This window comes from Oncorhynchus keta, chromosome 17 (genome assembly GCF_023373465.1).
Source record: "Oncorhynchus keta strain PuntledgeMale-10-30-2019 chromosome 17, Oket_V2, whole genome shotgun sequence".
NCBI lineage: Eukaryota > Metazoa > Chordata > Actinopteri > Salmoniformes > Salmonidae > Oncorhynchus > Oncorhynchus keta.
In genome coordinates this window covers 16,275,106-16,302,833 of record NC_068437.1, presented here as the reverse complement: position 1 = coordinate 16,302,833, position 27,728 = coordinate 16,275,106, and the positions used below count along the sequence as shown (strand labels likewise).

At 43.6% G+C, this 27,728-nt stretch overlaps 1 protein-coding gene across 4 annotated transcripts in view; it reads right to left on the bottom strand.

The window, feature by feature from the left end:
• LOC118396520 (peroxisome proliferator-activated receptor alpha-like) overlaps positions 1–27,728 on the bottom strand; it is a 61,754-nt gene that overhangs the window by 5,971 nt on the left and 28,055 nt on the right. For 3 of the 4 annotated variants that reach the window (XM_052465616.1, XM_035790776.2, XM_052465615.1), the window contains exons 2-5: positions 16,591–16,833; positions 12,842–12,999; positions 8,770–8,908; positions 3,989–4,188 (exon numbers count right to left, since the gene is read on the bottom strand). In XM_052465616.1, coding sequence (XP_052321576.1) covers positions 3,989–4,188; positions 8,770–8,908; positions 12,842–12,999; positions 16,591–16,786 — 693 coding nt within the window. In that variant the 5' untranslated portion in view covers positions 16,787–16,833. Of the gene's footprint in view, positions 1–3,988; positions 4,189–8,769; positions 8,909–9,056; positions 9,206–12,841; positions 13,000–16,590; positions 16,834–27,728 lie in introns of those variants that run through there. The other variant, XM_052465617.1, reaches the window with a different exon arrangement.

The following is a 27,728-nucleotide window of genomic DNA, read 5'->3' as shown; positions in this document are numbered from 1 at the left end:
GGAAACATAGTCTGTAGCCATGTGTAATGACAGCCCTGTATGAAGGAAGGCCGGTAGATAGGAAACTATTTCAAACGGAACCCTAGCCCCTACCTAGACCCTGTGGATGAGATACAGTTGAAGTCGGAAGTTTACTTACACCTTAGCCAAATACATTTAAACTCGTGTTTCTCACAATTCCTGACATTTAATCCTAGTAAAAATTCCCTGTCTTACGTTACGTTATTTTATTGTGAAACATTGTGAAATGTCAGAATAATAGTAGAGATAATGATTTATTTCAGCTTTATTTCTTTCATCACATTCCCAGTGGGTCAGAAGTTTACATACACTCAATTAGTATTTAGTAGCATTGCCTTTAAATGGTTTAACTTGGGTCAAACATTTCAGGTAGCCTTTCACAAGCTTCCCACAATAAGTTGGGTGAATTTTGGCCCATTCCTCCTGACAGAGCTGGTGTAATGGTGTCAGGTTTGTTGGCCTCCTTGCTCGCACACACTTTTCCAGTTCTGCCCACCTTGACTTTGTTGTCCTTAAGCCATTTTGCCACAACTTTGGAAGTTTGCTTGGGGTCATTGTACATTTGAAAGACCCATTTCCAACCAAGCTGTAACTTTCTGACTGACGTCTTCAGATGTTGCTTCAATATATCCACATAATTTTCCTGCCTCATGATGCCAACTATTTTGTGAAGTGCACCAGTCCCTCCAGCAGCAATGCACCCCCACAACATGATGCTGCCACCCCCATGCTTCACGGTTGGGATGGTGTTCTACGGCTTGCAAGCCTCCCCCTTTTTCCTCCAAACATGACAATGGTCATTATGGCCCAAAAGTTATATTTTTGTTTCATCAGACCAGAGGACATTTCTCCAAAAAGTACGATCTTTGTCCCCATTAACAGTTGCAAACCGTAGTCTGGCTTTTTTTATGGTGGTTTTGGAGCAGTGGCTTCTTCCTTGCTGAGCGGCCAATCAGGTTATGTCCATATAGGACTTGTTTTACTGTGGATATAGATACGTCTGTACCGGTTTCCTCCAGCATCTTCACAAGGTCCTTTGCTGTTGTTCTGGGATTGATTTGCACTTTTCGCACCAGAGTACGTTCATCTCTAGGAGACAGAACGCATCTCCTTCCTGAGCGGTATGACAGCTGTGTGGTCCCATGTTGTTTATACTTGCATACTGTTGTTTGTACAGATGAACGTGGTACCTTCAGGCGTTTGGAAATTGCTCCCAAGGATGAACCAGACTTGTGGAGGTCTACAAAACAAAATCGAGGTCTTGGCTGATTTCTTTTGATTTTCCCATGATGTCAATCAAAAAGGCACTGAGTTTGAAGGTAGGTCTTGAAATACATCCACAGGTACACCTCCAATTGACTCAAATTATGTCAATTAGCCTATCAGAAGTGTCTAAAGCCATGACATCGTTTTCTGGAATTTTCCAAGCTGTTTAAAGGCACAGTCAACTTGGTGTATGTACACTTCTGACCCACTGGAATTTTGATACAGTGAATTATAAATTGAATAATCTGTCTGTAAACAATTGTTGGAAAAATTACTTGTGTCATGCACAAAGTAGATGTCCTAAACAACTTGCCAAAACTATAGTTTGTTAATGAGAGATGTGTGAGTGGATGTAAACTTCTGACTTCAACTGTAGGTATTTGTAATATTACTACTACTACTAGAATGAAGGAACGATATGTTTCACAAACAGTCCTGCCTACATGTAGCGATAGTGAGCCTATATAAAACATTTATTGACAGAAAGAAAAGAGAGCCTTTATCGCAAGCAGTTGTAAATCCTCATTGTAACATAACCCAAGTCCTGTCCTTGATCCTAGAGTACGTTATAGAACACCTCCGTTCATCACAGTCTCAAAACCTACATTTTATTTTGGTTGTTGTTATGTAACTGTGAAGGTTACAGTAGCTTATTTCTGCTGGAATATGTCTGTTGGGGGACAGGGCAAACCGGGTCTAGATTAGCTGTGATGTCCTACACTGTAGCAAAACAAACAACAGGACAATCTCATCTAATCAGGTCTGTACCCTTAGATAGAGCCACGTCTTACAAAAACACGGCTGCCTGCGCTTCTTCAAGCAAGCACTGCAAGGACACCAGCTCCAATAGAAAATACACAAGGACTGTGAACTTAAACTCAACTGTTATCACTGACTCTCATGAGGTGTTTTCAACATGTTGTTTTTTAGAGTGTGAGGCTGCTAAACAACACGTATCTGGGTCACCGTGTTGGTCAGGCTGTAAGTACACGACCAGAGCTGCGGTGGTAAACAACACATATCTGGGTCATCGTGTTGGTCAGGCTGTAAGTACACGACCAGAGCTGCGGTGGTAAACAACACGTATCTGGGTCACCGTGTTGGTCAGGCTGTAAGTACACGACCAGAGCTGCGGTGGTGAACAACACGTATCTGGGTCACCGTGTTGGTCAGGCTGTAAGTACACAACCAGAGCTGCGGTGGTGAACAACACTTATCTGGGTCACCGTGTTGGTCAGGCTGTAAGTACACGACCAGAGCTGCGGTGGTAAACAACACGTATCTGGGTCACCGTGTTGGTCAGGCTGTAAGTACACGACCAGAGCTGCGGTGGTAAACAACACGTATCTGGGTCACCGTGTTGGTCAGGCTGTAAGTACACGACCAGAGCTGCGGTGGTAAACAACACGTATCTGGGTCACCGTGTTGGTCAGGCTGTAAGTACACGACCAGAGCTGCGGTGGTAAACAACACGTATCTGGGTCACCGTGTTGGTCAGGCTGTAAGTACACGACCAGAGCTGCGGTGGTAAACAACACGTATCTGGGTCACCGTGTTGGTCAGGCTGTAAGTACACGACCAGAGCTGCGGTGGTAAACAACACGTAACTGGGTCACCGTGTTGGTCAGGCTGTAAGTACACGACCAGAGCTGCGGTGGTAAACAACACGTAACTGGGTCACCGTGTTGGTCAGGCTGTAAGTACACAACCAGAGCTGCGGTGGTGAACGTTCCCACAGGAGCCAGTCCAGCACTTGCTCCTAACTGAGAGCTGTGTACAACACACAGCTTACTCAACTCACAATATGATACGCTCCCAACATCTGACTTGCAATGCAGGCCAGAATATTATTGCTGAAGGTGGCAGCTGGGTAAGAGCAGCTTGATCAACAACAGAAAACAAGGTCAGAAGACACTGCAATGTGCAGAAGACAGTACAATGAATTGCTAAAGGCTACGCTAAAGCTGAGTGGGATGTCTATCCATACAGTGTTACTGTGTCGTCGATCCACCACTTCTACTCACGGTTTACAATCCCGTGATCCTCCTCTCTGACGTCTGCCACACCTAAACCCACCGAAGATGGATTTCAACCACTCACCAGATAACCTCACCCTTACCCCACCCATTTATTCTCCTATGTGATGAAATAATGAATGGAGACCACAGATCTAAGGGGACCATCTTTAAAGAAAGAAAGAAAGAAAGAAAGAAAGAAAGAAAGAGAGGGAGGGAGGGAGGGAGGGGTGCAGTGGTCTTCCAACACTGTTGATAATGGTCCATTATAAGTCAGGGTCATACAGAGTTGTTCTTCATGTATTCAGGCAGATGTGTCCTTGTCCTGACACGTTGGCTTCTAAATGCCATTGATCAAGTTATTTCTGTCGTTGCATGGTTCTTTGGCTCCTAGTGGGTAGTGGTTGCCAACAGGTTATGTTGACACACAAGGACTGTTTGGTTTTCACATTGCATCCCATTCAAACCGGATCAAAATGCAGCCAACGCACTCCAAAGGGAATAAATCCAAATATAATATTGGACCCGTCTGATTGCACAGAAGACATGCAGTATCATCAGGGTTGCAAAAAATAGTATTGCATTTCCACATTTTAAATAATTCCCTTTGGAGAGTTAGTTTAATTTTTAATCCAAACACCCCCCACCCCCTCACACACAAACACAATTCTACACACTGCTCTTACTGGAGTGCTCGTCTTGCCAGTGAGGATGGTGCGGGCTTTGGCCTTGTTCATGTTGAAGTTCTTGAGGTAGGCCTCATAAATGTGCCTGGCCAAAGTCTTCTGGTCGGCCTGCTGGGGGTCCTCCACCTCCCTGTCACCCGTCAGGATCTCTGCCTTCAGCTTCAGCTTCTCAGACTGGGGCATCCGACCAAAACGGATCGCTAATTAGAGAGAAAAGAGGCGATTGCACAGATGAGAACGTACATGAAAAAAATTATATACAGTATTTACAATACAAAGGACAATGATGCATCTGTTTTGCTGAGAGATATATGGAGACTCAAGACAATTGTATATTGTTTGTCATATCAACAGAAAGATATGGAGACTCAAGTCTATGTGTATTTTTTTAAATTTGTTTGCCAAATCATGAACACTGTTGTTCAAAGGTTTTTGGGTGTAACTTGGAAGAGGTATGGTTGTTTCCAGGAGCATGTGGTAATGGAGTCTGATACGTTGGAAGTTATGGGAAACAAGATGGACGCCTGCCTCTTGGGCTGTCCCACCTCCTGGGCCTTTTGTTTCTGTTGTGAGATTTGTTATGTTTTCTATTCTTTGAGGAAAAATGTACTTACCACGACTGAGATATGTAGTTGTCTCACCTAGCTTTCTAAAGATAAATGCACTTATTGTAAGTTGCTCTGGAGAAGAGCGTCTGCTGAATGACAAACATGTTTTAAAAAAATAAGTAAAATGTAGACAGGCTATGGATCCCTGGGGACAGTTGAGAGAAGTGGGGGCAGGATGAGAGGCAGTTGAGGAACAATGTGTTAGACCGCTAAAGGAAATAGGACCAATCAGATAGCTAGTGCTAGTATGTGTGCGCGTGTGTTGTTTTTGTACAGAGCGAACTCTGACTCTTTCAGACAATCTGATCCTAAGTGTCTAACTAGGATATGCAACGTGGAGTGCCTGCATACAGCTATTAGCCATGGTATATTGGCCATATACAACAAACACCCGAGGTCCCTTATTGCTATCATAAACTGTTTACCAAAGTAATTAGACCAGTAAATAGTACTTTTCTGTCATACCCATTGTATACGATCCGATATACCACGGCTTTCAGACAATCAGCATTCAGGGCTCAACCACCCAGTTTATAACTGTCTTTATAAACCGGGTGGTTCGAGCCCTGAATGCTGATTGGCTGAAAGCTGTGGTATATGACAAAAAAGTACTATTTACTCATCTAATTACGTTGGTAACCAGTTTATAGTAGCAATAAGGGACCTTGGGTGTTTGTGGTATATGGCCAGTATACAACGGCTAATAGCTGTATGCAGGCACTCCGTGTTGCGTCGTACAAAAGACCAGCAATTAACCGTGGTATTTTGGTCATATACCACACCCCCTCGAGCCTTATTGCTTAATTATACTATGGGCACCGATAGCTAACAATCACCAGTAATTCCGGAGCTTGGATTTTTCATCAATGTTTATTTGGACAAATCACGATTTCACAGGTGTAGAGCCAACCACCTGGCTCTCCAGGCAGGCTAAAGCAAACGCTGAATGTATTTGAAAGATTCATTAGCGAAAGAGGAAGTAAGAGATGCTCTGAGTAGGGATCAGGATACCCAGGATAAGAACATCAGGCTAAGCTGAGGGTGAGAGGATGAGTCTCTGACCCTCTACAGCAGAGCACAAACAACAAACAACCCAACCTATGCTGTTGCAAGGCTTAAAGAGGAGGGAGGGCTGTAGTCCTGCTGTAGTCCTCCTCAGTGTATCAGGTTCCTTCACCCTCTCCCATGTCCTTTCCCCTGTATACGGTTACATTTAGGAAACACAACAGACGTGTTTCCACAAGGAGAAACTCGTCTTGGACACATCCCAGATGTGAAATAAATACTAATGTTGAGCATCAGTCCACATATTAGATTGCTCTGCAGCATGATAGTGTTCAATTCAGTGGTTTCATAACCTGAAGTGTGTCCATGAGTTCACTGACACTAGTCCCCAGGTCTACAGATGTAGGATCTTAATTTGAACCAGTTTGCTATAGCAGAAAAATAACCCTGCAGCAGCTGGAAATATTATATTTTAGATTCTTCAAAGGAGCCACCCTTTGCCAAGACATCTTTGCACACTCTTGGCATTCTCTCAACCAGCTTCACCTGGAATGCTTTTCCAACAGTCTTGAAGGAGTTCCCACATATGCTGAGCACTTGTTGGCTGCTTTTCCTTCACTCTGCGGTCCGACTCATCCCAAACCATCTCAATTGGGTTGAGGTTGGGTGATTGTGGAGGCCAGGACATCTGACACAGCACTTCATCACTCTCCTTCTTAGTCAAATAGCCCTTACACAGCATGAAAGTGTGTTGGGACATAGTCCCACAAAGCGCAAACCAGATTGGATGGCAAATCACTGCATAATGCTGTGGTAGCCATGCTGGTTAAGTGTGCCTTGAATTGTAAGTAAAATCACAGACAGTGTGACCAGCAAAAAACCTCCACACCATCACACCTCCTCCTCCATGCTTTACGGTGGGAACCACACTCTGTGTCTCACAAAGACACAGGGGTTGGTACCAAAAATCTCAAATTTGGACTCATCAGACCATGGACAGATTTTAACTGGTCTAATGTCCATTGCTCGTGTTTCTTGGCCCAAGCGAATCAATCATTTTTATTGGTGTCCTTTAGTAGTGGTTTCTTGCAGCAATTCAACCATGAAGGCCTGATTCACACAGTCTGCTCTGAACAGTTGATGTTAACCCTGATGTGTCTGTTACTTGAACTCTGAAGCATTTATTTGGGCTGCCATTTCTGAGACTGGTAACTCTAATGAACTCATCCTCTGCAGCAGAGTTAACTCTGGGTCTTCCTGTGGCAGTCCTCATGAGAGACAGATTCATGGCAGCGCTTGATGGTTTTTGCGGCTGCACTTGAAGAAACAAAGAAACAAAGTTCTTCATTTTTCTGATTGACTGACCTTCATGTCTTAAAGTAATGATGGACTGTCGTTTCTGTTGCTTACTAGACCTGTTTTTGCCATAATATGGACTTGGTCTTTTACCAAATAAGGCCATCTTCTGTATACCACCCCTACCTTATCACAACACAACTGATTGGCTCAAACGCGATAAGAAGGAAAGAAATTCCACAAATTAACTTTTAACAAGGCACGCCTGTTGATTGAAATGCATTCCAGGTGACTACCTCATGAAGCTGATTGAAAGAAAGCCAAGAGTGTGCAAAGCTGATATCAAGGAAAAGGGTGGCTACTTTGAAGAATCTCAAATATTTTGATTTGTTTAAAAAAAAAATGGTTACTACATGATTCCGTATGCGTTATTTCATAGTTTATGTCTTCACTATTATTCTACAATACAGAAATATAGAAAATAGTCAAAATAAAGAAAAACCCTGAAATGAGTGTGTGTCCATGTTTTACTGGTACTGGGGTTGATTCATTTTTCATTTGGGGAAAATTAAGTCTGCAATTTCAAAGTGGAATTGCAAACTTTAGAAGCCTTTTTGAAACCCAAATACACTAAAAGTTTGCATTTCCTGGTGTGCAGGACAATTCTCAGGAACAAAAGAACATACATCTATCTGTATGTGTGTGTCTGTCCTTCAGTCCATCTGTCTGTCAACTCTGACCGACTGCTACAGTGATCTTGCTAAGCCCCTCTTCACATCCCTACACACAACCTCGAAATTCTATTGCAGTCCATTGTAAACGGCAGGACATCGATCTTAGCTAAGGTTCAGAATGCCATGTTTTATGTTGACATAAAACACACAGGTAAACGACATCCATCCAATAGGGTCAAATAATTTGAACTAATTGTCCTGGATCAAGGTTTTTGTTTGTAGATGAACTCTCTATAAAGTAAAGATCCTTATGTTTATAGTGCTTGTAGTTAGTCTGTCTGTACGGTATGTATGAGGATGCATGTCTGTGATTTTTTTCTGTACAGTGAAATCTGTTGTATGATTTGTTTTACACTGTGTGTGTAGGCAGTAATGTTGCACTAGTAACGTATCCCATTGAAAGACACTGCACTACCCTTTAAAAGCTCTCTATCAGCCCTGGTCACATGACCGGCAGGCCCAGGCTGAGACTCACACTGTATATTTCTCTGTTCACACATCCACAGCTTAAGGGTGAGGAGGGTTCAGCCAACGCAATTACAACCCCACCTTATAGTTTTACTGACCTTCACAAGGAAACACCAAAGAGTCTGCATAGAGACCACCACACAGAGGCCGAGAGACGCATGCATCAATTGTATCGTTTTTGTCTGGATAAAGCGAAATATGAAATGGTGCAAATGTTGAATTATTATTATTTATTTTTTTAATGAAAATTGTATGATTCACAGCAGTCTCTCAAGTGATTACCTACTCTCATTAGTCTTGAAAAGCAACCTTCTGTGTTAATGTGGTGTTAAATTGCAACTCCCAGTTCCTCAAGAGTGTGGTTTTGAATGGCGTACATGTATGTGTGCATATGTCTACGTGCCAATGCGTATGTGTGTGTGTGTGTTCCTCTCTGGTTGCTGCTGGCAGGTTGTGCTGTATGCAGAAAGTAGTACTCAGGGACCTGGCTATGTCTGTGTTCCAGCCGGGATTGGGAGTCCCATAGGGCGGCGCACAACTGGCCCAGCATTGTCCGGGTTTGGCTGGTGTAGTCCGTCGTTGTAAATAAGAATTTGTTCTTAACTGACTTGCCTAGTTAAATAAAGGTTAAAGAAAGCTTTTTTTTTTTTTAAAGAAAATAAATCCTCACCATTGTGAGACATGCCCACAGACAGGCACTTCTGAAAGCGGCAGTATTGGCACTTGTTCCGGTTCTTCTTCTGTATCTTACAGCGACGCTCACACTTGTCATATTCCAGCTTCAGGCGGATGGTCCGCCGAAAGAAACCCTGCAGGCACAGAAAGAAGAGAGAGATAAATGTTCAGGTCGAGACCCAATAGACTGCACTCGTGAAAGAAACTCAGCCTCGACTCAGCAGGCCAACTCAACCACACACTACGGTGACTTGATAAAAGAAGACGATTGTCAGTTCATACCAGATATCTTGATATCTTGATATCTCTCAACTGCTAACTTTATTCATTTGCGTTCCGTCATCGAAGACTTTCTCAAGCTCAGTTATCTATCAGCGAAGTGAAGGCAGTGTCCCGACCTAGAACATGACACTAGCAAACCTCCAATCACCCAACAGCCACTTTCACCGTTAAAAAAAGGAAATACTGAGAATGGACCCAAATGACTGGAGCATGACACTATCAGCCTGGACATATATGCTTATCAGGTCTAAATGCGATTTCACTTATATTACACAACCCTGAGAAACAACCGTGTCTGGCTATGGGCAGCAGTAGATGTCCTGTGCTGAGTGGTTAAGAGCTTGGACTGGGGTTGGGGCAGGGGGGTTATTGAAATGGACAGGGAATTGCTTAAGAAGAACATATTTAGCCACCCCCATTCCAAGTCATTCATTTCCCAATTCTTGTGAAAGATCTCCTTAATGTGTCTCTGCACATGGCATGCACTAACACTTGCAAGGACACACACACACACACACACCCACCCCTCGAGGATCACATGAGGCCAGGGCAGAATGCCTGTCAGACACAACGGCCTCATGACCTGTCTCGTGTCTTTGTACGTCGTCCTATCCAGGGGTCAGTCCCCTCTTCTCCCCTCCCGTCCCTCTCAGATGACCAGACAGCTGAGGAGCAGGGCACACGTAGGTATGTGACATCAGAGAGGGGAAAGCTGGAATGCTGGTTTAGCCTATCAGCATCTAGGATCCGAACGTACAGTCTTATCAATCCGAATGTACTCACAGGTTCCAAATACCTGTGTGTGTATGTATTGTATGTGTGCTATGTACTGTGTGTCTGTGTATCTAGCTATGCCCTTCAGTGCTTCTCCATGTCTCCGGGAGAAACACCGGCCCACTCCGTGCTGCCCATCTGATTGGCCAATAGGAAGGTTCACAGAGTTCACTGTAAGAGCAACTGCGACCTCTGGTTTACGGCCCCGTACCTTGGCCAGGCCTGCTCCATGGACCACGTAGCACACATAGCTGGAGTTCCAATCTGGGACAGCTATGCTCGACCAGTTCAGGCAATGTCCACTCTAACCCTGAGCCAGGTCCAGCCAGGGCAGGGTAGGATACACTGTGGAACTCAGTGTAACAGTGTGTTGACATAAGGGGAAGGAGTGACTGAGAGCACCGCCAACTTCGCCATGTGAGATCCATACTCAGACAGCCCTGGCACTGGGATAGATGGGCTGGCCAGGGATCCAAGAAGGCATCACCCATACATTCGGCGTGAAAGACGGATGTAGCGGATGAAAACCCATTATCTTTGCCTGACTTTCATAGCAGGGTGAGAATTGACTCTTCTCCTGAGGGCATGGATATTCAACCTGGGGTATCGGGGGTACTGCAGGGGGTTCCGTCAAAAAATATTTGGAATAATGCAATCTTTATTTCTCAACTCCTAATATTGACCAAATTACACTAATTGGAGTTAATTACACTCAGTAGCTGACATTGGCTTTGAAAAAGCACTAGCGAGTACCAGTCGCGGCAAGTGCCTCTGGCTGCTTGTAAGCTTTCTTGACATTCTTGGCTTTTTGCCAATACATGGCTAACCTTTGTTTAACCATGTGTTTGGAGTAGGCTATGTTAGAGTTTACACTTCATCTTCCAATTACAGACGTAGGATCTTCATTTGAGACAGTTTACTACAGTAGGAAAATAATCCTGCACCAAAAGGAAATGTGAATTATTACGTGGATTATAATTAATGGAGATTATTGTTGGGGTTGATTCATTTTCCGTAAGGGAAAAGGCTCAGAAGTAATACAGTAACAATGTTAAAGGTCATGGGGTCAGCAACACCTCCTTTTGGGTCACAACTAAAGACTGGGATATGCTTACTTAGTGGTATGTGCGTCATAATAACACCAAAACGACATTATCTTACAGAGTGATATAGTGGCCTTTCGGGGGCAGATTGAGATCTCCTCTGTCCTCCAGTGACTTGTGACAAAACACATAAGCCTTGGGTTGCTCTTCAACAGGCCCAGAAATAATTAACCAAGAGAGCATCCACACCAGTGTCCTTGTTGTACAATGCAGTGGGGCAAAAAAGTATTTAGTCAGCCACCAATTGTGCAAGTTCTCCCACTTAAAAAGATGAGAGAGGCCTGTAATTTTCATCATAGGTACACTTCAACTCTGACAGACAAAATGAGAAAAGAAAATCCAGAAAATCACATTGTAGGATTTTTAATGAATTTATTTGCAAATTATGGTGGAAAATAAGTATTTGGTCAATAACAAAAGTTTATCTCAATACTTTGTTATATACCCTTTGTTGGCAATGACGTTTTCTGTAAGTCTTCACAAGGTATTCACACACTGTTGCTGGTATTTTGGCCCATTCCTTCATGCAGATCTCCTCTAGAGCAGTGATGTTTTGGGGCTGTTGCTGGGCAACACGGACTTTCAACTCCCTCCAAAGATTTTCTATGGGGTTGAGATCTGGAGACTGGCTTGGCCACTACAGGACCTTGAAATGCTTCTTACGAAGCCACTCCTTCATTGCCCGGGCGGTGTGTTTGGGATCATTGTCATGCTGAAAGACCCAGCCACGTTTCATCTTCAAGGCCCTTGCTGATGGATGGAGGTTTTCACTCAAAATCTCACGATACATGGCCCCATTCATTCTTTCCTTTACACGGATCAGTCGTCCTGGTCCCTTTGCAGAAAAACAGCCCCAAAGCATGATGTTTCCACCCCGAAGCTTCACAGTAGGTATGGTGTTCTTTGGATGCAACTCAGCATTCTTTGTCCTCCAAACACGACGAGTTGAGTTTTTACCAAAAAGTCTCCCAATCTTCTTATGGATCATCCAAATGCTCTCCAGCAAACTTCAGACGGGCCTGGACATGTACTGGCTTAAGCAGGGGGACACGTCTGGCACTGCAGGATTTGAGTCCCTGGCGGCGTAGTGTGTTACTGATGGTAGGCTTTGTTACTTTGGTCCCAGCTCTCTGCAGGTCATTCACTAGGTCCCCCCGTGTGGTTCTGGGATTTTTGCTCACCGTTCTTGTGATCATTTTGACCTCACGGGGTGAGATCTTGCCCCAGATCGAGGGAGATTATCAGTGGTCTTGTATGTCTTCCATTTCCTAATAATTGCTCCCACAGTTGATTTCTTCAAACCAAGCTGCTCACCTATTGCAGATTCCGTCTTCAATTTTGTTTCTGGTGTCCTTTGACAGCTCTTTGGTCTTGGCCATAGTGGAGTTTGGAGTGTGACTGTTTGAGCTTGTGGACAGGTGTCTTTTATACAGATAACACGTTCAAACAGGTGCCATTAATACAGGTAACGAGGGGAGGACAGAGGACCAAATACTTATTCTCCACCATAATTTGCAAATAAATTCATTAAAAATCCTACAATATGATTTTCTGGATATTTTTTCTCATTTTGTCTGTCATAGTTGAAGTGTACCTATGATGAAAATTACAGGCCTCTCTCATCTTTTTAAGTGGGAGAACTTGCACAATTGGTGGCTGACTAAATACTTTTTTGCCCACTGTATGTGTTGGAGTGCACTCTGACCAGGTGTGTGTTTATGTAGGCATATATTTATTTGTGTGTATGTGCATGCTCTGCGTGTGCGCGTGTGTGTGTGTGTGTGTGTGTGTGTGTGTGTGTGTGTGTGTGTGTGTGTGTGTGTGTGTGTGTGTGTGTGTGTGTGTGTGTGTGTGTGTGTGTGTGTGTGTGTGTGTGTGTGTGTGTGTGTGTGATGGCTGGTCACTCACCTTGCAGCCCTCACAGGCGTGAACTCCGTAGTGGTATCCGGAGGCGCGGTCGGCACACACCCGACACTCCAGGTTGAGAGAGGTGGAGGAGAACTCCTCCAGCCCTGCAGCCGCTCCATACCCCCCTGATGACGGGCTGGATGCTGGGGTCAGAGCATCTGGAGAACACACACACGTACATACAAACACACGCACATGAATAAAGTCATGCCCAGATAACAGACACAGACACTTATAACCAATGAACCAATAAACCTGGATACATTGATATTCCTATTAGGGTCTAGCCTGTGAAGCCTCTTTGCCCTAGCTGGCAGAATATTTGGTACCAGTGGAAAGTCACTGGCGTCTCATGCCTTTGGCCCAACACAGAGGAAGACCACATGTAATATGTGTTCCATGACATCTCTATAAATACGTTAGAGACAGTAATACACAGTCAGACAGAGCAACACTTCTATATTCAGGGGATGAGTCAAATATTGACCCTTGATACACACACGGTATCTTTCTTGTTACCTGAATACAGAACACACCAACCATAAAGCGTTCCAGGGATGGTGCAAAATAGAGCAGCACTAAATCATCCCACATGAGGTGGGTGAGAGAAGCCAAATCAGGGATAAATATTGGACTAACTGCATGTGACACACACACACAATACTCTACAGTCTACACTGTAACCGGGAAGAGAATATCACGTCACAGATACTACGTGTCTGCTTGTTCTTCCCCCCTCTCTCCCGCCTTCTTCACTCCATAAACCACCATAAACAACCAGTACTTCTCCAACACTCTCTCCATTACTTTTCCATGATATCATCATTGTTATTTTCCATGAAGCCCCCTCCTCCATTCCTCTTCCCCCTCTTAGTCCCTATCCCCTATTCCCAATACACCAACCCCTCTTTGCCTCTATGTTTACGTTCCAGTCACTGTTTCAATTCTATTTGCAAAATAACTAATACGTAGTAACATATTTGTTAACACATCCCAGTGGTTTCTATTAGACACAAAACAACACAATGTTTACAAAAATATTATTTACGGCACAGCAAATTGACCAGTGTTACCAAGTGTTGATTTTTCAGTGTAACACTTCTAGTGTTGATTCAGGAGTTCAATTAACTTTCTAAGAGTGAATTTAACACTTATTGGTGTAAAATAACCCCTAGTGTTGGTGTTAATAACCAGTGTTGCGTGTGAGAGTCTGATTGTGTACTCTGTGGAGAATAAAATGAAAACCCTGTCCATCATTATCACATTTCCCAGCATGCTCTGCTGCAGCTGGATATTTTCGGGATTGTTTTTAATGTGTGTGTTTTTGTATGTACATTGATTGATTGATCTTATGCCACACAAAGATAAATAACATAATTGTCTTCTAAACTAATCCAATCAGTTAGTTAGATGTATTGCAATCGTTACTGAAATGGTTGGTCTATTTTGAATGGTTTAGGTCGTTTCCATTATCGATGTTTCTAACCTTGACAGTTATTCAGAAGGCAGGTTGTTGGCTGTCCTAACTCTGGCTGGATTCCAGTAGGAATTAGACATCACTTTGCAAGCCAGCATAATATGACTTGTAAACCAGGAAGTTCCTAACACCACTGATTAGGGTAAAACCTGGCCGTCAAAGTAAGGCCTTATGATATGTGTAATGTGTTGTCATAAATTTAGAGTAGGAACTCACTAGGCAAAGTCCACTGGACTGGAAATGAATGAATTCACTAGTCGTGGTACCTTGTCCCTCTCTCTGTCTTTCTCTCTACCACACCTGCTGTCTCAACCTCTGAATGCTCGGTTATGAAAAGCCAACTCCTGAGGTGCTGACCTGTTGCACCCTCTATAATCACTGTGATTATTATTTGACTCTGCAGGTCATCTACAGTATGAACATCTTGAAGAACGATCTAGCCTCAATGGCCATGTACTCTTAGAATCTCCACCCGACACAGCCAGAAGAGGACTGGCCACCCCTCAAAGCCTGGTTCCCCTCTAGGTTTCTTTCTAGGTTCCAGCCTTTCTAGGAGGTTTTTCCTAACCACTGTGCTTCTACATTGCTTGCTCTCTTGCGTTTTAGGCTGGGTTCATGTAAAGACACTTTGTGACAACTGCTGATGTAAAAAGGACTTTATAAATACATTTGATTGATTGACTTGTAAATATTATTGTAATGTCTTTAACCCAACACTGTGCGACTTTGTGAAGAGATACTGCCCTATTGGTTTAATGGTAAAAAAAATACTACATGAGGTGTTATTGCATAACACTGAAAGTTTTCATTCCCTAACATTGACAAAGTGTAGCAGTGTCAATACTAAGCACAGTGTTAATTTAACACTCAAAAGTGTGGATTTGTATAGACACTGGCCCTTAGTTAAATTTAACACTGTCAGTGTTTATTTAACACTGACTAATTTGCTGTGGGGGAATGTCCGAGTCCAAAATGGCATCCTACTCCCTATAGACTAGGGCCTTGGTCAAAAGTAGTACACTATATAGGGAATAGGGTACCAGGTGAGACTCATCTTGTGAGTTGAGGAATGTGTGAGGATTTAGGAATTCTTCTGTGGAAGTGTGGGGAAGAGGAGAGTGGCCTCGGGGTGTGAATATGTAGGTCAGACAGACATTCACAGAACAGATAACCCCTCTGCCAAAAGCAGCTCTGTTGCCTTGAGGTAAGGTCAGAGGTTAAACAAGCCGAGTGTCCTCTCTTAACCCTGTGAGTCAGGATGAATTACAGATTAGCTATGTGAGGAGAGGTCCTGAATGATCGGGTAATATATGGTCAAACGATAACAACATAGAGCTGGCTTACGAAAGGATTACTACAGCGTAGGCTACTCATTCTTACTTTAAGTTAGAGAAGTTAGAGAAACGGGCCAGCAACCAGAGGGTTGCCAGTTCCAATCAAATCCCAGTGCTGATGGGGAGGTGGGTCGGTCGGGGAGTGAGCTGGCAACCACCGATGTTCCCTTGAGAAAGGAAATGAACCCCCTAAACTGTTCATTGGGTGCTCCAACCTAATGTGTGTTGTGTGTATATTTGGGGGGTTGGATGAAAACAAATGTCCATCTTGTGTGGACTAATAAAGTATACGCTCAACAGGCCAGTTTTTTAGGTACACCACCCCCTTCCCAAAAATGCCCTGCTCCTACAGATGGTGAGTCATGTGCCCGTGGCTTTGTATATAAAGCAAGCAGGCAGACAGGCATCGAGGCATTCGATTGAACGTTAGAATGGGAAAAATGACGATTGAACGTTAGAATGGGAAAAATGACGATTGAACGTTAGAATGGGAATAATGAGCGCCTTTGACCGTTGTATGATTTGTTGGTGCCGGATCCAGTATCTCAGAAACGGCCGCCCTCCTGAGCTTTTCACACAGGCCAATGTCTACGGTTTACCAAGAACGCGTGAAGAAGACAGAAAAACACCCAGTCAGCGGCAGTCCCGTGGGCGAAAACAGCTCGTTGACGAGAGAGGTCGAAGAAGAATGGCAAGAATCGTGCAAGCTAACAGGTGGGCCACAAACAGACAAATAACTGCGCAGTACAGTGGTGTACAGCGCAGTACAGAACGGCATCACGGAACGCACAACTCATGGATTCTTGTCACAGATGGGCTATTGCAGCAGACGACCACACCGGGTTCCACTCCTAAAACAAGAATAAGCGGCTCCAGTGGGTGCGCGATCACCAACACTGGACAATTGAGACGTAGAAAAATATCTATATCTATCTTACCTAGGACGGTGGATCCTTCGGAGCCGTTACTCGACTGGGACTGGTACTCAGGGACGTCCAAGGAGCTGAGGGCGTCACCGTCGATGGACTGGGGGATGTCCTGCAGCTCCTCCATGCCCCCAAGGAAGTCCCCACACACCGGGCTGCCCAGCACCGAATCCTCCAGGGGGGACGGCGGCCGGTAGTGGCTCGCCATGTCGACCACAATGGAGGACAGGACCAGGGGGGGGATTACTCATCAGACTAGAGAGACAGGAGGGGAGAGTGAGAAAGCGGGTTAGTTAATGGAGGGTCTGAACACTAACAAGCATTTCTAATGAAGTGTAGCCCTGACGACAACGATGGAACACACTCTGTTCTGCATGCTAATCAAAGGCTCTATACACAGTCAGTTTGCACAATCGATGTACGATGAATTTGGCACAATGGTGTATGGGGCATACGTGACCCATACAAGTAGGAAGAGCCTTCAGCTCTGCAACACATATCTAGTGACACAACACAGCCTGGTCAGGTCTGGTCCCTCAATGGACTCCTAATTTTAGAGACAGCAACCTGATCCCTCATACCCACTGTTATGGGGGAGAGGGGGGGCAGAACGCATGACTCTGGGCTGGATGAGGGGAGGGGCTGGAGGGGTGATAAAGACCTAATAGTTTTGGGTAGAATTTACCCTCAGTCACGGGGGAGAAGGACAAGCTACTCCATCTGAAGCCAGGGCTTGACCCTATTGAGGCGAAGTCTAACCTTAACAGACTCCATGCAGTACTCACGTCTATTTTGGGCTCTGGTAAATGGTGTCTAACAGTACATGCACCTTCAAAGAGAATTCCAGCCCCACACCTCTCAATGTATTCCCATGTCGCAGATATACCAATAAGAGAAATACATAGCATTTCGTTGAATCATAGTGTATGGCTGTAGATCTAAGTCAACACTGAAATGCATTGCATTTCATTGACGCATACTGTGGGTATATAATAGCTGCAGGTCAAAGTAATCACTGTAGCGGGCATTACGAACAGTGTTGGTTAACCCAGGAGAAATAGAGCTGGCCTCATTAACGAACATAGTCCTCCTGCTCCCAGAGGTCTTCATTTAGAGGACACCTTGTTTCAGGACATTCAATTCTCTCATTAATATGTCATCACAGCACGGGCCTTCCCATGACATCCACAGTGCCAGGTAGGGAAGAAATACAGTACCGAGGTTAAACACTGCTGTGCCAATGTAGATCATAAACAATGAGCAGAGTTGGTGTTACAGTAAGTAGCAGTTGACACTACCAATGCTGGTGCTGACTGACTGACTGACTGACTGACTGACTGACTGACTGGCTGGCTGGCTGACTGGCTGGCTGGCTGACTGGCTGACTATGGCTGACTGACTATGGCTGACTAGAGACATTGTGTAAACAGACACCTGTCACACAGGGTCCCTGATCACAGCTCACCCTTTATGGTTAGTCTCCACAGACATGACTGACACACTCAATGACCGCACGACCCCCACCAGCAGCAGCAGCAGCTATGTGCTCCAGTACTGCCCTACTCCACTATGCCCTAGTCCAAGAATATAACTTATAAATGCTTCATGAGCTTAGTTCAACTGTCATACCCCATTAGAACCCAACACATGAGCCAGTTTTACTCCGTTGTTTATAAACAATGTCAATGTCAACAAACACTGTACAGCCTCAAAACATGGTAAAAAATATATATCATTTTGATATCCTGGATGGTCAGTCGTTGCATCCATAGCCATAGTCTATGAATTTGAGAGTGGTTACATTTCTACAGACTCATCCCTCAGCTTTTTACCAAAACACTGGCAGGGTGTCACTTTGTTATTGTTTGAATTGCAGATGATCCCTTTAAGCTAGGCTGACAGATGTGAGGGGGGTAGGGTGGGCTGATCAGATAAACAGAATGAGAGAGAGAGTCAGATAGAGACATTGAGAGAGAGGGATGGAGAGATTGAGACAGAGAGAGACAGCGAGGCAAAGAGAGACAGAGAGCGACAGCGAGGCAGTGAGAGGTAAAGAGAGACAGAGAGAGTAACAGAAAAACAGATCAACATAGGGAGACAGAGAGAGTAACAGAAAAACAGATCAACATAGGGAGACAGAGAGTAACAGAAAAACAGATCAACATAGGGAGACAGAGAGAGTAACAGAAAAACAGATCAACATAGGGAGACAGAGAGAGTGACAGAAAAACAGATCAACATAGGGAGACAGAGACAGAAAAACAGATCAACATAGGGAGACAGAGAGAGAGACAGAGAGAGAGAGGGTGAAGAGGGAGAAAGGACGCCAGGCGGTTCCTACGGTAACAGCAGTGCTTTGTCCCAGAGGTCAACCAAGCCTGCTGAGGAGGGCACTGCACATACTGCACCGAGGACAAGCAAGGTCATCTGCATTCGTGTGTGTGCGTGCATGCAAGTTTGTGTGTGTTAGGGTTGTGAAGGGGAGGGCTCTGGTCTAACCCCGGGGACTGACAAAATACCTCTCCCATCAGCCACTGGGATAGCCAAAATCGGGAGGGGAAAACATTCCAAAACAACAATCTACTACCACTGCAAGAGTCTCAGAAATGTGTACTAGGAACAGAAAACAGGGAAAGGTGTACTAGGAACAGAGAAAGGTGTACTAGGAACAGAAAACAGAGAAAGGTGTACTAGGAACAGAGAAAGGTGTATTAGGAACAGAAAACAGAGAAAGGTGTACTAGGAACAGAGAAATGTGTACTAGGAACAGAAAACAGAGAAAGGTGTACTAGGAACAGAGAAATGTGTACTAGGAACAGAAAACAGAGAAAGGTGTACTAGGAACAGAGAAAGGTGTACTAGGAACAGAAAACAGAGAAAGGTGTACTAGGAACAGAGAAAGGTGTACTAGGAACAGAAAACAGAGAAAGGTGTACTAGAAACAGAGAAAGGTGTACTAGGAACAGAAAACAGAGAAAGGTGTGCTAGGAACAGAAAACAGAGAAAGGTGTACTAGGAATAGAGAAATGTGTACTAGGAACAGAAAACAGAGAAAGGTGTACTAGGAACAGAAAACAGAGAAAGGTGTACTAGGAACAGAGAAAGGTGTACTAGGAACAGAAAACAGAGAAAGGTGTACTAGGAACAGAAAACAGAGAAAGGTGTACTAGGAACAGAAAACAGATATATTATATTATAAAACAGAGAAAGGTGTACTAGGAACAGAAAGCAGAGAAAGGTGTACTTGAAACAGAAAACAGAGAAAGGTGTACTAGGAACAGAAAACAGAGAAAGGTGTACTAGGAACAGAAAACAGAGAAAGGTGTACCAGGAACAGAGAAAGGTGTACTAGGAACAGAGAAAGGTGTACTAGGAACAGAAAACAGAGAAAGGTGTACTAGGAACAGAAAACAGAGAAAGGTGTACTAGGAACAGAGAAAGGTGTACTAGGAACAGAGAAAGGTGTACTAGGAACAGAAAACAGAGAAAGGTGTACTAGGAACAGAGAAATGTGTACTATGAACAGAGAAATGTGTACTAGGAACAGAAAACAGAGAAATGTGTACTAGGAACAGAGAAATGTGTACTAGGAACAGAGAAATGTGTACTAGGAACAGAAAACAGAGAAAGGTGTACTAGGAACAGAGAAATGTGTACTAGGAACAGAAAACAGAGAAAGGTGTACTAGGAACAGAGAAAGGTGTACTAGGAACAGAAAACAGAGAAAGGTGTACTAGGAACAGAGAAAGGTGTACTAGGAACAGAAAACAGAGAAAAGTGTACTAGAAACAGAGAAAGGTGTACTAGGAACAGAAAACAGAGAAAGGTGTACTAGGAACAGAGAAATGTGTACTAGGAACAGAAAACAGAGAAAGGTGTACTAGGAACAGAGAAAGGTGTACTAGGAACAGAAAACAGAGAAAGGTGTACTAGGAACAGAAAAAAGAGAAAGGTGTACTAGGAACAGAAAACAGAGATCAACATGCAGTCTGGTTGGTCTAATATCCCTGCTTTAGTATCACTGTGCAGGCATTGTGCGCTGTCTCCACTGCAGAGCCCTGAGACAGCCTGTAAAGCAGTCCCCATGTTGTGGAAGAGATGTTATAGTGGCAAGTTCTAAACATGACCCAGGCATGCAGACTGCAGACAGGTAGAGGGCTTCTAGTCAGAGCTGTGTAAAATAATTGTTGCCAAGCTGAGCTTTTATGGTTCAGCTGAATTATTGACTGCTGTCTCATAGTGCAGAGTGCTGGTGGAATATACAGGATGGTATACAGTGGCTTGCAAAAGTATTCATCCCCCCTTGACATTTTTCCTATTTTGTTGCCTTACAACCTGGAATTAAAATAGATTGAGAGATTTGTATCATTTGATTTACACTACTGCTTTGAAGGTGCAAAATATTTTTATATTGTGAAACAAACAAGAAATAAGACAACAAAAAAACGCAAAACTTAAGCGTGCATAACTATTCAACCCCTCAAAGTCAATACTTTGTCGAGCCACCTTTTGCAGCAATTACAGCTGAAAGTGTCTTGGGGTATGTCTCTTGGCACATCTAGCCACTGGGATTTTTGCCCATTCTTCAACGTAAAACTGCTCCAGCTCCTTCAAGTTGGATGGGTTCCGCTGGTGTACGGCAATCTATAAGTTATACCACAGATTCTCAATTGGATTGAGGTCTGGGCTTTGACTAGGTCATTCCAAGACATTTAAATGTTTCCCCTTAAACCACTTGAGTATTGCTTTAGCCGTATGCTTAGGGTCATTGTCCTGCTGGAAGGTAAACCTCTGTCCCAGTCTGAAATCTCCAGAAGACAAACAGGTTTCCCTCAAGAATTTCCTTGTATTTAGCACCATTTTCTTTCTTCCTTCAATTCTGACCAGTTTCCCAGTCCCTGTCGATGAAAAACATGCCCACAGCATGATGCTGTCACCACCATGCTTCACTGTGGGGATGGTAATTCTCGGGGTGATGGAAGGTGTTGGGACTGCGACCAGACATTGCATTTTCCTTGATGGCCAAAAAGCTAAATTTTAGTCTCATCTGACCAGAGTACCTTCTTCCATATGTTTGGGGAGTCTCCCACATGCCATTTGGCGAACACCAAACGTGCTTGCTTATTTCTTCTTTAAGCAATGGCTTTTTTTTTGGCCACTTTTCCGTAAAGCCCAGCTCTGTGGAGTGTATGGCTTAAAGTGGTCCTATGGACAGATACTCCAATCTCCGCTGTGGAGCTTTGCAGCTCCTTCAGGGTTATCTTTGGTCTCTTTGTTTCCTCTCTGATTAATGCCTCCTTGCCTGGTCCATGAGTGTTGGTGGGTGGCCCTCTCTTGGCAGGTTTGTTGTGGTGCCATATTCTTTCAATTTTTTTAATGATGGATTAATGGTGCTCCGTGGGATGTTCAAAGTTTCTGATCTTTTTTTTATAACCCAACCCTGATCTGTACTTCTTCTCAACTTTGTCCCTAACTGGTTTGGAGAGCTCCTTGGTCCTCATGGTGCCGCTTGCTTGGTGGTGCTGCAGACTCTGGGGCCTTTCAGAATATACTGAGATCATATGACACTTAAATAAAGTCCACCTGTGTGCAATCTAACTAATTATGTGACTTATGAATGTAATTGGTTGCATAAGATCTTATTTAGGGGCTTCATAGCAAAGGGGGTGAAAACATATGCACACACCACTTTCTGGTTGAATTTTTTTTTATTTTTTTGAAACAAGTTATTCTTTTCACTTCACCAATTTGGACTATTCTGTGAATAGTTTTGCAAGGCACTCTACATGCTATATATATAACACACAGAGGGTAGCTACATTAGCCAAAACGGTTCTTCGGTTGTCACCATAGGAAAACACTCTTTGATTCCAGGTAGAACCCTTTTTGGTTTCCGGTAGAACCCTAAAATGGTTCTACCTGTTCTCCTATAGGGACAGCCGAATAACCATTTTAGGTCCTTTGTTTTCTAAGAGCGTGTTGCTACGTTCCATTAAAGGTGACCAGGATGTACCCATGTGCTGAAATAGTTAACCAGTCTGAGCCAATACTGATCTAGGACTAAGAAAGCCCATGGTTTAGCTTCCCCAAAAGGAGGAAAGAAAACAGTAGACCAACTGTTTTACAAACCTGGCAGCAGACTAACACAGAGGTGTGTACAGGCTTGTTTGCTGCAGGTAGAACACAACTGAACACGCAGTAATATTGCTGAATATAAAACTAAAATAAAGAGTTTCATCACAATTCCGTGGTAGACAACTGCTTATCAAATCATGCTGGTCTTATTCTCAAGGCTGGCCACTTTTCAACGTCCATGGATGTCCAGTGTTGATCGGCGCTCAGTGGGTGAGGATGCTGGTTACAGTAAATGGAAAGAGAGGGGGCTCATGGGTAGGTGTCAGTAAGAGCTAGGAGAGGTGGCATTAATTGGAGAGAGCGGTGAGAAGAGAGAAAGAGAAAGAGAGAGAGAGAGATATGTCTAGACTTTTCATATTCTTGCTTTGACCACCAGACGAATGAAAGAGAAAGAAAACTGTTATGAACTGAATATAATAGTATGTCAGTGGTTCTTGGGGACCTTCAATGCTGCAGACATTCTTTGGTACACTTCCCCAGATCTGTGCTTCAACAAAATCCTGTCTCGGAGCTCTACGGACAATTCCTTTGACCTCATGGCTAGGTTTTTGCTCTGACATGCACTTTCAACTGTGGGACCTTATATAGACAGGTGTGTGCATTTCCAAATCATGTCCAATCAATTGAATTTACCACAGGTAGTCTCCAATCAAGTTGTAGAAATATCTCAATGATGACCAATGGAGACAAGATGCACCTGAGCTCCATTTTGAGCCTCATTGCAAAGGGTCTGAATACTTACAGTTGAAGTTGGAAATGTACATACACCTTAGCCAAATACATTTAAACTCCGTTTTTCACAAATCCTGACATTTGATCCTAGTAAAAATGCCCTGTCTTAGGTCAGTTAGGATCACCACTTTATTTTAGGAATGTGAAATGTCAGAATAATAGAAGACAGATTAATTTATTATTCTTATTTTTTAAAATCATTTTCCCAGTGGGTCAGAAGTTCACATACACTCAATTAGTATTTGGTAGCATTACCTTTAAATTGTTTAACTTGGGTCAACCGTTTTGGGTAGCTTTCCACAACCTTCCCACAATAAGTTGGGTGAATTTTGGCCCATTCCTCCTGACAGTTGGTGTAACTGGGTCAGGTTTGTAGGCCTCTTTGCTCGCACACGCTTTTTCAGTTCTGGTCACAAATGTTCTATAGGATTGAGGTCAGGGCTTTGTGATGGCCACTCCAATACCTTGACTTTGTTGTTTTTAAGCCATTTTGCCACAACTTTGGAAGTATGTTTGGGGTCATTGTCCATTTGGAAGACCCATTTGCGACCAAACTTTAACTTCCTGACTGATTTCTTGAGATGTTGCTTCAATATATACACCTAATTGTCTCATCCTCATGAGCCATCTATTTTGGTAAGTGCACCAGTCCGTCCTGCAGCAAAACAACCCCACAACATGATGCTGTGCTTCACAGTTGGGATGATGTTATTTGGCTTGCAAGCCAGCCCCTTTTCCCTCCAAATATAACAATGGTCATTATGGCCAAATATTTTTGTTTCATCAGACCAGAGGACATTTCTCCAAAAGTATGATGTTTGTCCCCATGTGCAGTTGCAAACCGTAGTCTGGCTTTTTATGGCGGTTTGGAGCAGTGGCTTCTTCCTTGCTGAGCGGCCTTTCAGGTTATGTCGATATAGGACATGTTTTACTGTGGATATAAATACTTTTGTACCTGTTTCCTCCAGCATCTTCACAAGGTCCTTTGCTGTTGTTCCGGGATTGATTTGCACTTTTTGCACCAAAGTACGTTAATCTCTAGAAGACAGAACGGGTCTCCTTCCTGAGTGGTATGACAGTTGTATGATCCCATGGTGTTTATACTTTTGTACTATTGTTTGTACAGATGAATGTGGTACCTTCAGGCATTTGGAAATTGCTCCCAAGGATGAACCAGACTTGTGGAGGTCTACAATGTTTTTCTGTGGTCTTGGCTGATTTCTTTTGATTTTCCCATGATGTCAAGCAAAGAGGCACTGAGTTTGAAGGTAGTCCTTGAAATACATACACAGGTACACCTCCAATTGACTCAAATGATGTCAATTAGCCTATCAGAAGCTTCTAAAGCCATGACATCATTTTCTGAAAAGCTGTTTAAATGCCTTTAAACAGTCAACTTAGTGTATGTAAACTTCTGACCCACTGGAATTGTGATACAGTGAATTATAAGTGAAATAATCTGTCTGTAAACAATTGTTGGGACAATGACTTGTGTCATGCACAAAGCAGATGTCCTAACCAACTTGCCAAAACTATAGTTTGTTAACAAGACATTTGTGGAGTGCTTGAAAAATGAGTTTTAATGACTCCAACCTAAGTGAATGTAAACTTCCGACTTCAACTGTCTAGCCACGCAGAACACTGAACATCCCCTGTGCCGTTTCATGCTCTGGAATTGTGAGACAGAACAATATGTCATCGTGAATAGCGAACAAAAGTCAATGCATCTTGGCCCTCACAGCTAACGTCCATTTGGAGAGCATAAGATGGGGAGTTTTTGAGTCAGTTTGCTCTTGATAGCTAGCAATAGCATTCATTCTAAGTTTCACAGTGTTATCTGACAAAGGCATTGATGTGAGTTTCTGTGCCTCTGCCTCCCCACACATTGTTTTCACCATATCAGTTGTGGCCGGTATTACCAAAGCCCATGCAAATAGTGTGTGGTTTCATAGCATAGCGGGCTTAGCCATTCACCGCGGGAATGATTCAAGTGTAACGGTCAAGTGCGGCCTCTTCCCACGGACTAAGGGCACTCTCTGGTTGAACTTTAACTTTTAGATTTTAATCATTTTCGTTTAGATTAAGGTTACAATGATTGAGAGACAAAGAAGATATTATCATTTATTTATTTTACCAGGATTTTGGAAAGTTTCCCGGCGACCCCATTGTCATATCAGTCGACCCCTAGTTTGGGAACTGCTGATCTAACCGTACATTTAATGCCAACAAAAAAGTTGCCGTTTTTAGCCTACCGCCCAATGAGACCTATGCAATTGCAATGGCCAATGTGCATTTTGCACACTTCGTATTTCAAAGCCATAATAAATATCTTGGTTGTAAACATTTGAGTTGAGAAATAAAAAGTATACATTCAGAAAGCCGAGAACCTTCTCTCTAACTGTGACAACAGGGTAGCTGTGTTTCCCCCCCCCCCAACTGGCTTTTTAAATGTTATACTATATCAAAACACTTTTTCTCCAGGAATCTTTTTCCCCCCCCGGAAAAAGAGACAGTGTGGCTCGTTTGACACAGCAGTAGGCCCAACAGAAACAGGCACAGGGGAAGGCAGACACTTTGATTACAGGAATCATGAGGATACTGTACTTTACTGTTTGACCAAATCGTGGTTTGAACCTTCCGAAAAAATAGGGCGTTTTGAGTGAGGTGACCATGTAGGACGTGCAGCTCGCAACGATGCGACCAGTAAAAAAAATGTAACTCGTAGAGCCAAGTCAAAGGGTCGCAAAATGCGACAAAAAATGCTATATAGTGTAGTAATTTTGACCAGGACCCGCATAGGGCTCTGGTCAAAAGTAGTGCACTATGTAGAGAATAGGGGGGGATTTCGAACGCAACCTGTGTTTGCAGTGTTTCAAATTTTATTAGTCACATGCGCTGAATACAAAAGGTGTAGGTAGACCTTACAGGGAATTGCTAACTTACGAGCCCCTAACCAACAACGCACTTTCAAAAAATACGGATAAGAATAACAAAAGTAACAAGTGATTAAAAAGCAGCAGTAAAATAACAATAGCGTGGCTATATACAGGGGGGTACCGTTACAGAGTCAATGTGCGGGGTCACCAGTTAGTCGAGGTAATATGTACATGTAGGTAGGGTTTTTAAAGTGACTATGCATAGATGATAACAACAGAGAGTAGCAGCGGCTCGGCGTCTGACCGTGCCCAATGAACAAACAGAAGAGTGGCCCTTATCTGAGCCCACTGATACGCCAGCCACCAAAAGCACCCAATCATCTCTAAGGAGACCGGTCAAAGTGCAGTGTACTGGGTGGGATGATAGACACTGCACTGGCTGGGGTATTTTTCAGCAGGAGTTTAGTAGGTTTATGATGGGGTCACCCATGTGATGTGATATCTGAAGGTTCAAAACTACAATACTAATGGGACGTTTACCTAACTCATGTCAAGGCCACGTTATTAAATGTCAACATGAACTCAATGCTCCTTTAGGCCTACTCTAATGCTCCTTTAGGCCTACTCTAATGCTCCTTTAGGCCTACTCTAATGCTCCTTTAGGCCTACTCTAATGCTCCTTTAGGCCTACTCTAATGCTCCTTTAGGCCTACTCTAATGCTCTTTTAGGCCTACTCTAATGCTCTAATGCTCCTTTAGGCCTACTCTAATGCTCTTTAGGCCTACTCTAATGCTCTTTTAGGCCTACTCTAATGCTCTTTAGGCCTACTCTAATGCTCTAATGCTCCTTTAGGCCTACTCTAATGCTCCTTTAGGCCTACTCTAATGCTCCTTTAGGCCTACTCTAATGCTCCTTTAGGCCTACTCTAATGCTCCTTTAGGCCTACTCTAATGCTCCTTTAGGCCTACTCTAATGCTCCTTTAGGCCTACTCTAATGCTCCTTTAGGCCTACTCTAATGCTCCTTTAGGCCTACTCTAATGCTCCTTTAGGCCTACTCTAATGCTCCTTTAGGCCTACTCTAATGCTCCTTTAGGCCTACTCTAATGCTCCTTTAGGCCTACTCTAATGCTCCTTTAGGCCTACTCTAATGCTCCTTTAGGCCTACTCTTTAGGCCTACTCTAATGCTCCTTTAGGCCTACTCTAATGCTCCTTTAGGCCTACTCTAATGGGTTTAGGCCTATCTAATGCTCCTTTAGGCCTAGACTAATGTCCCAGTTCTACTCTAATGCTGCTAATGCTCTTTAGGCCTCTCTAATGCTCTTTAGGCCTACTCTAATGCTCTTTAGGCCTACTCTAATGCTCCTTACTCTAATGCTCTTTAGGCCTACTCTAACTGTCTTTAGG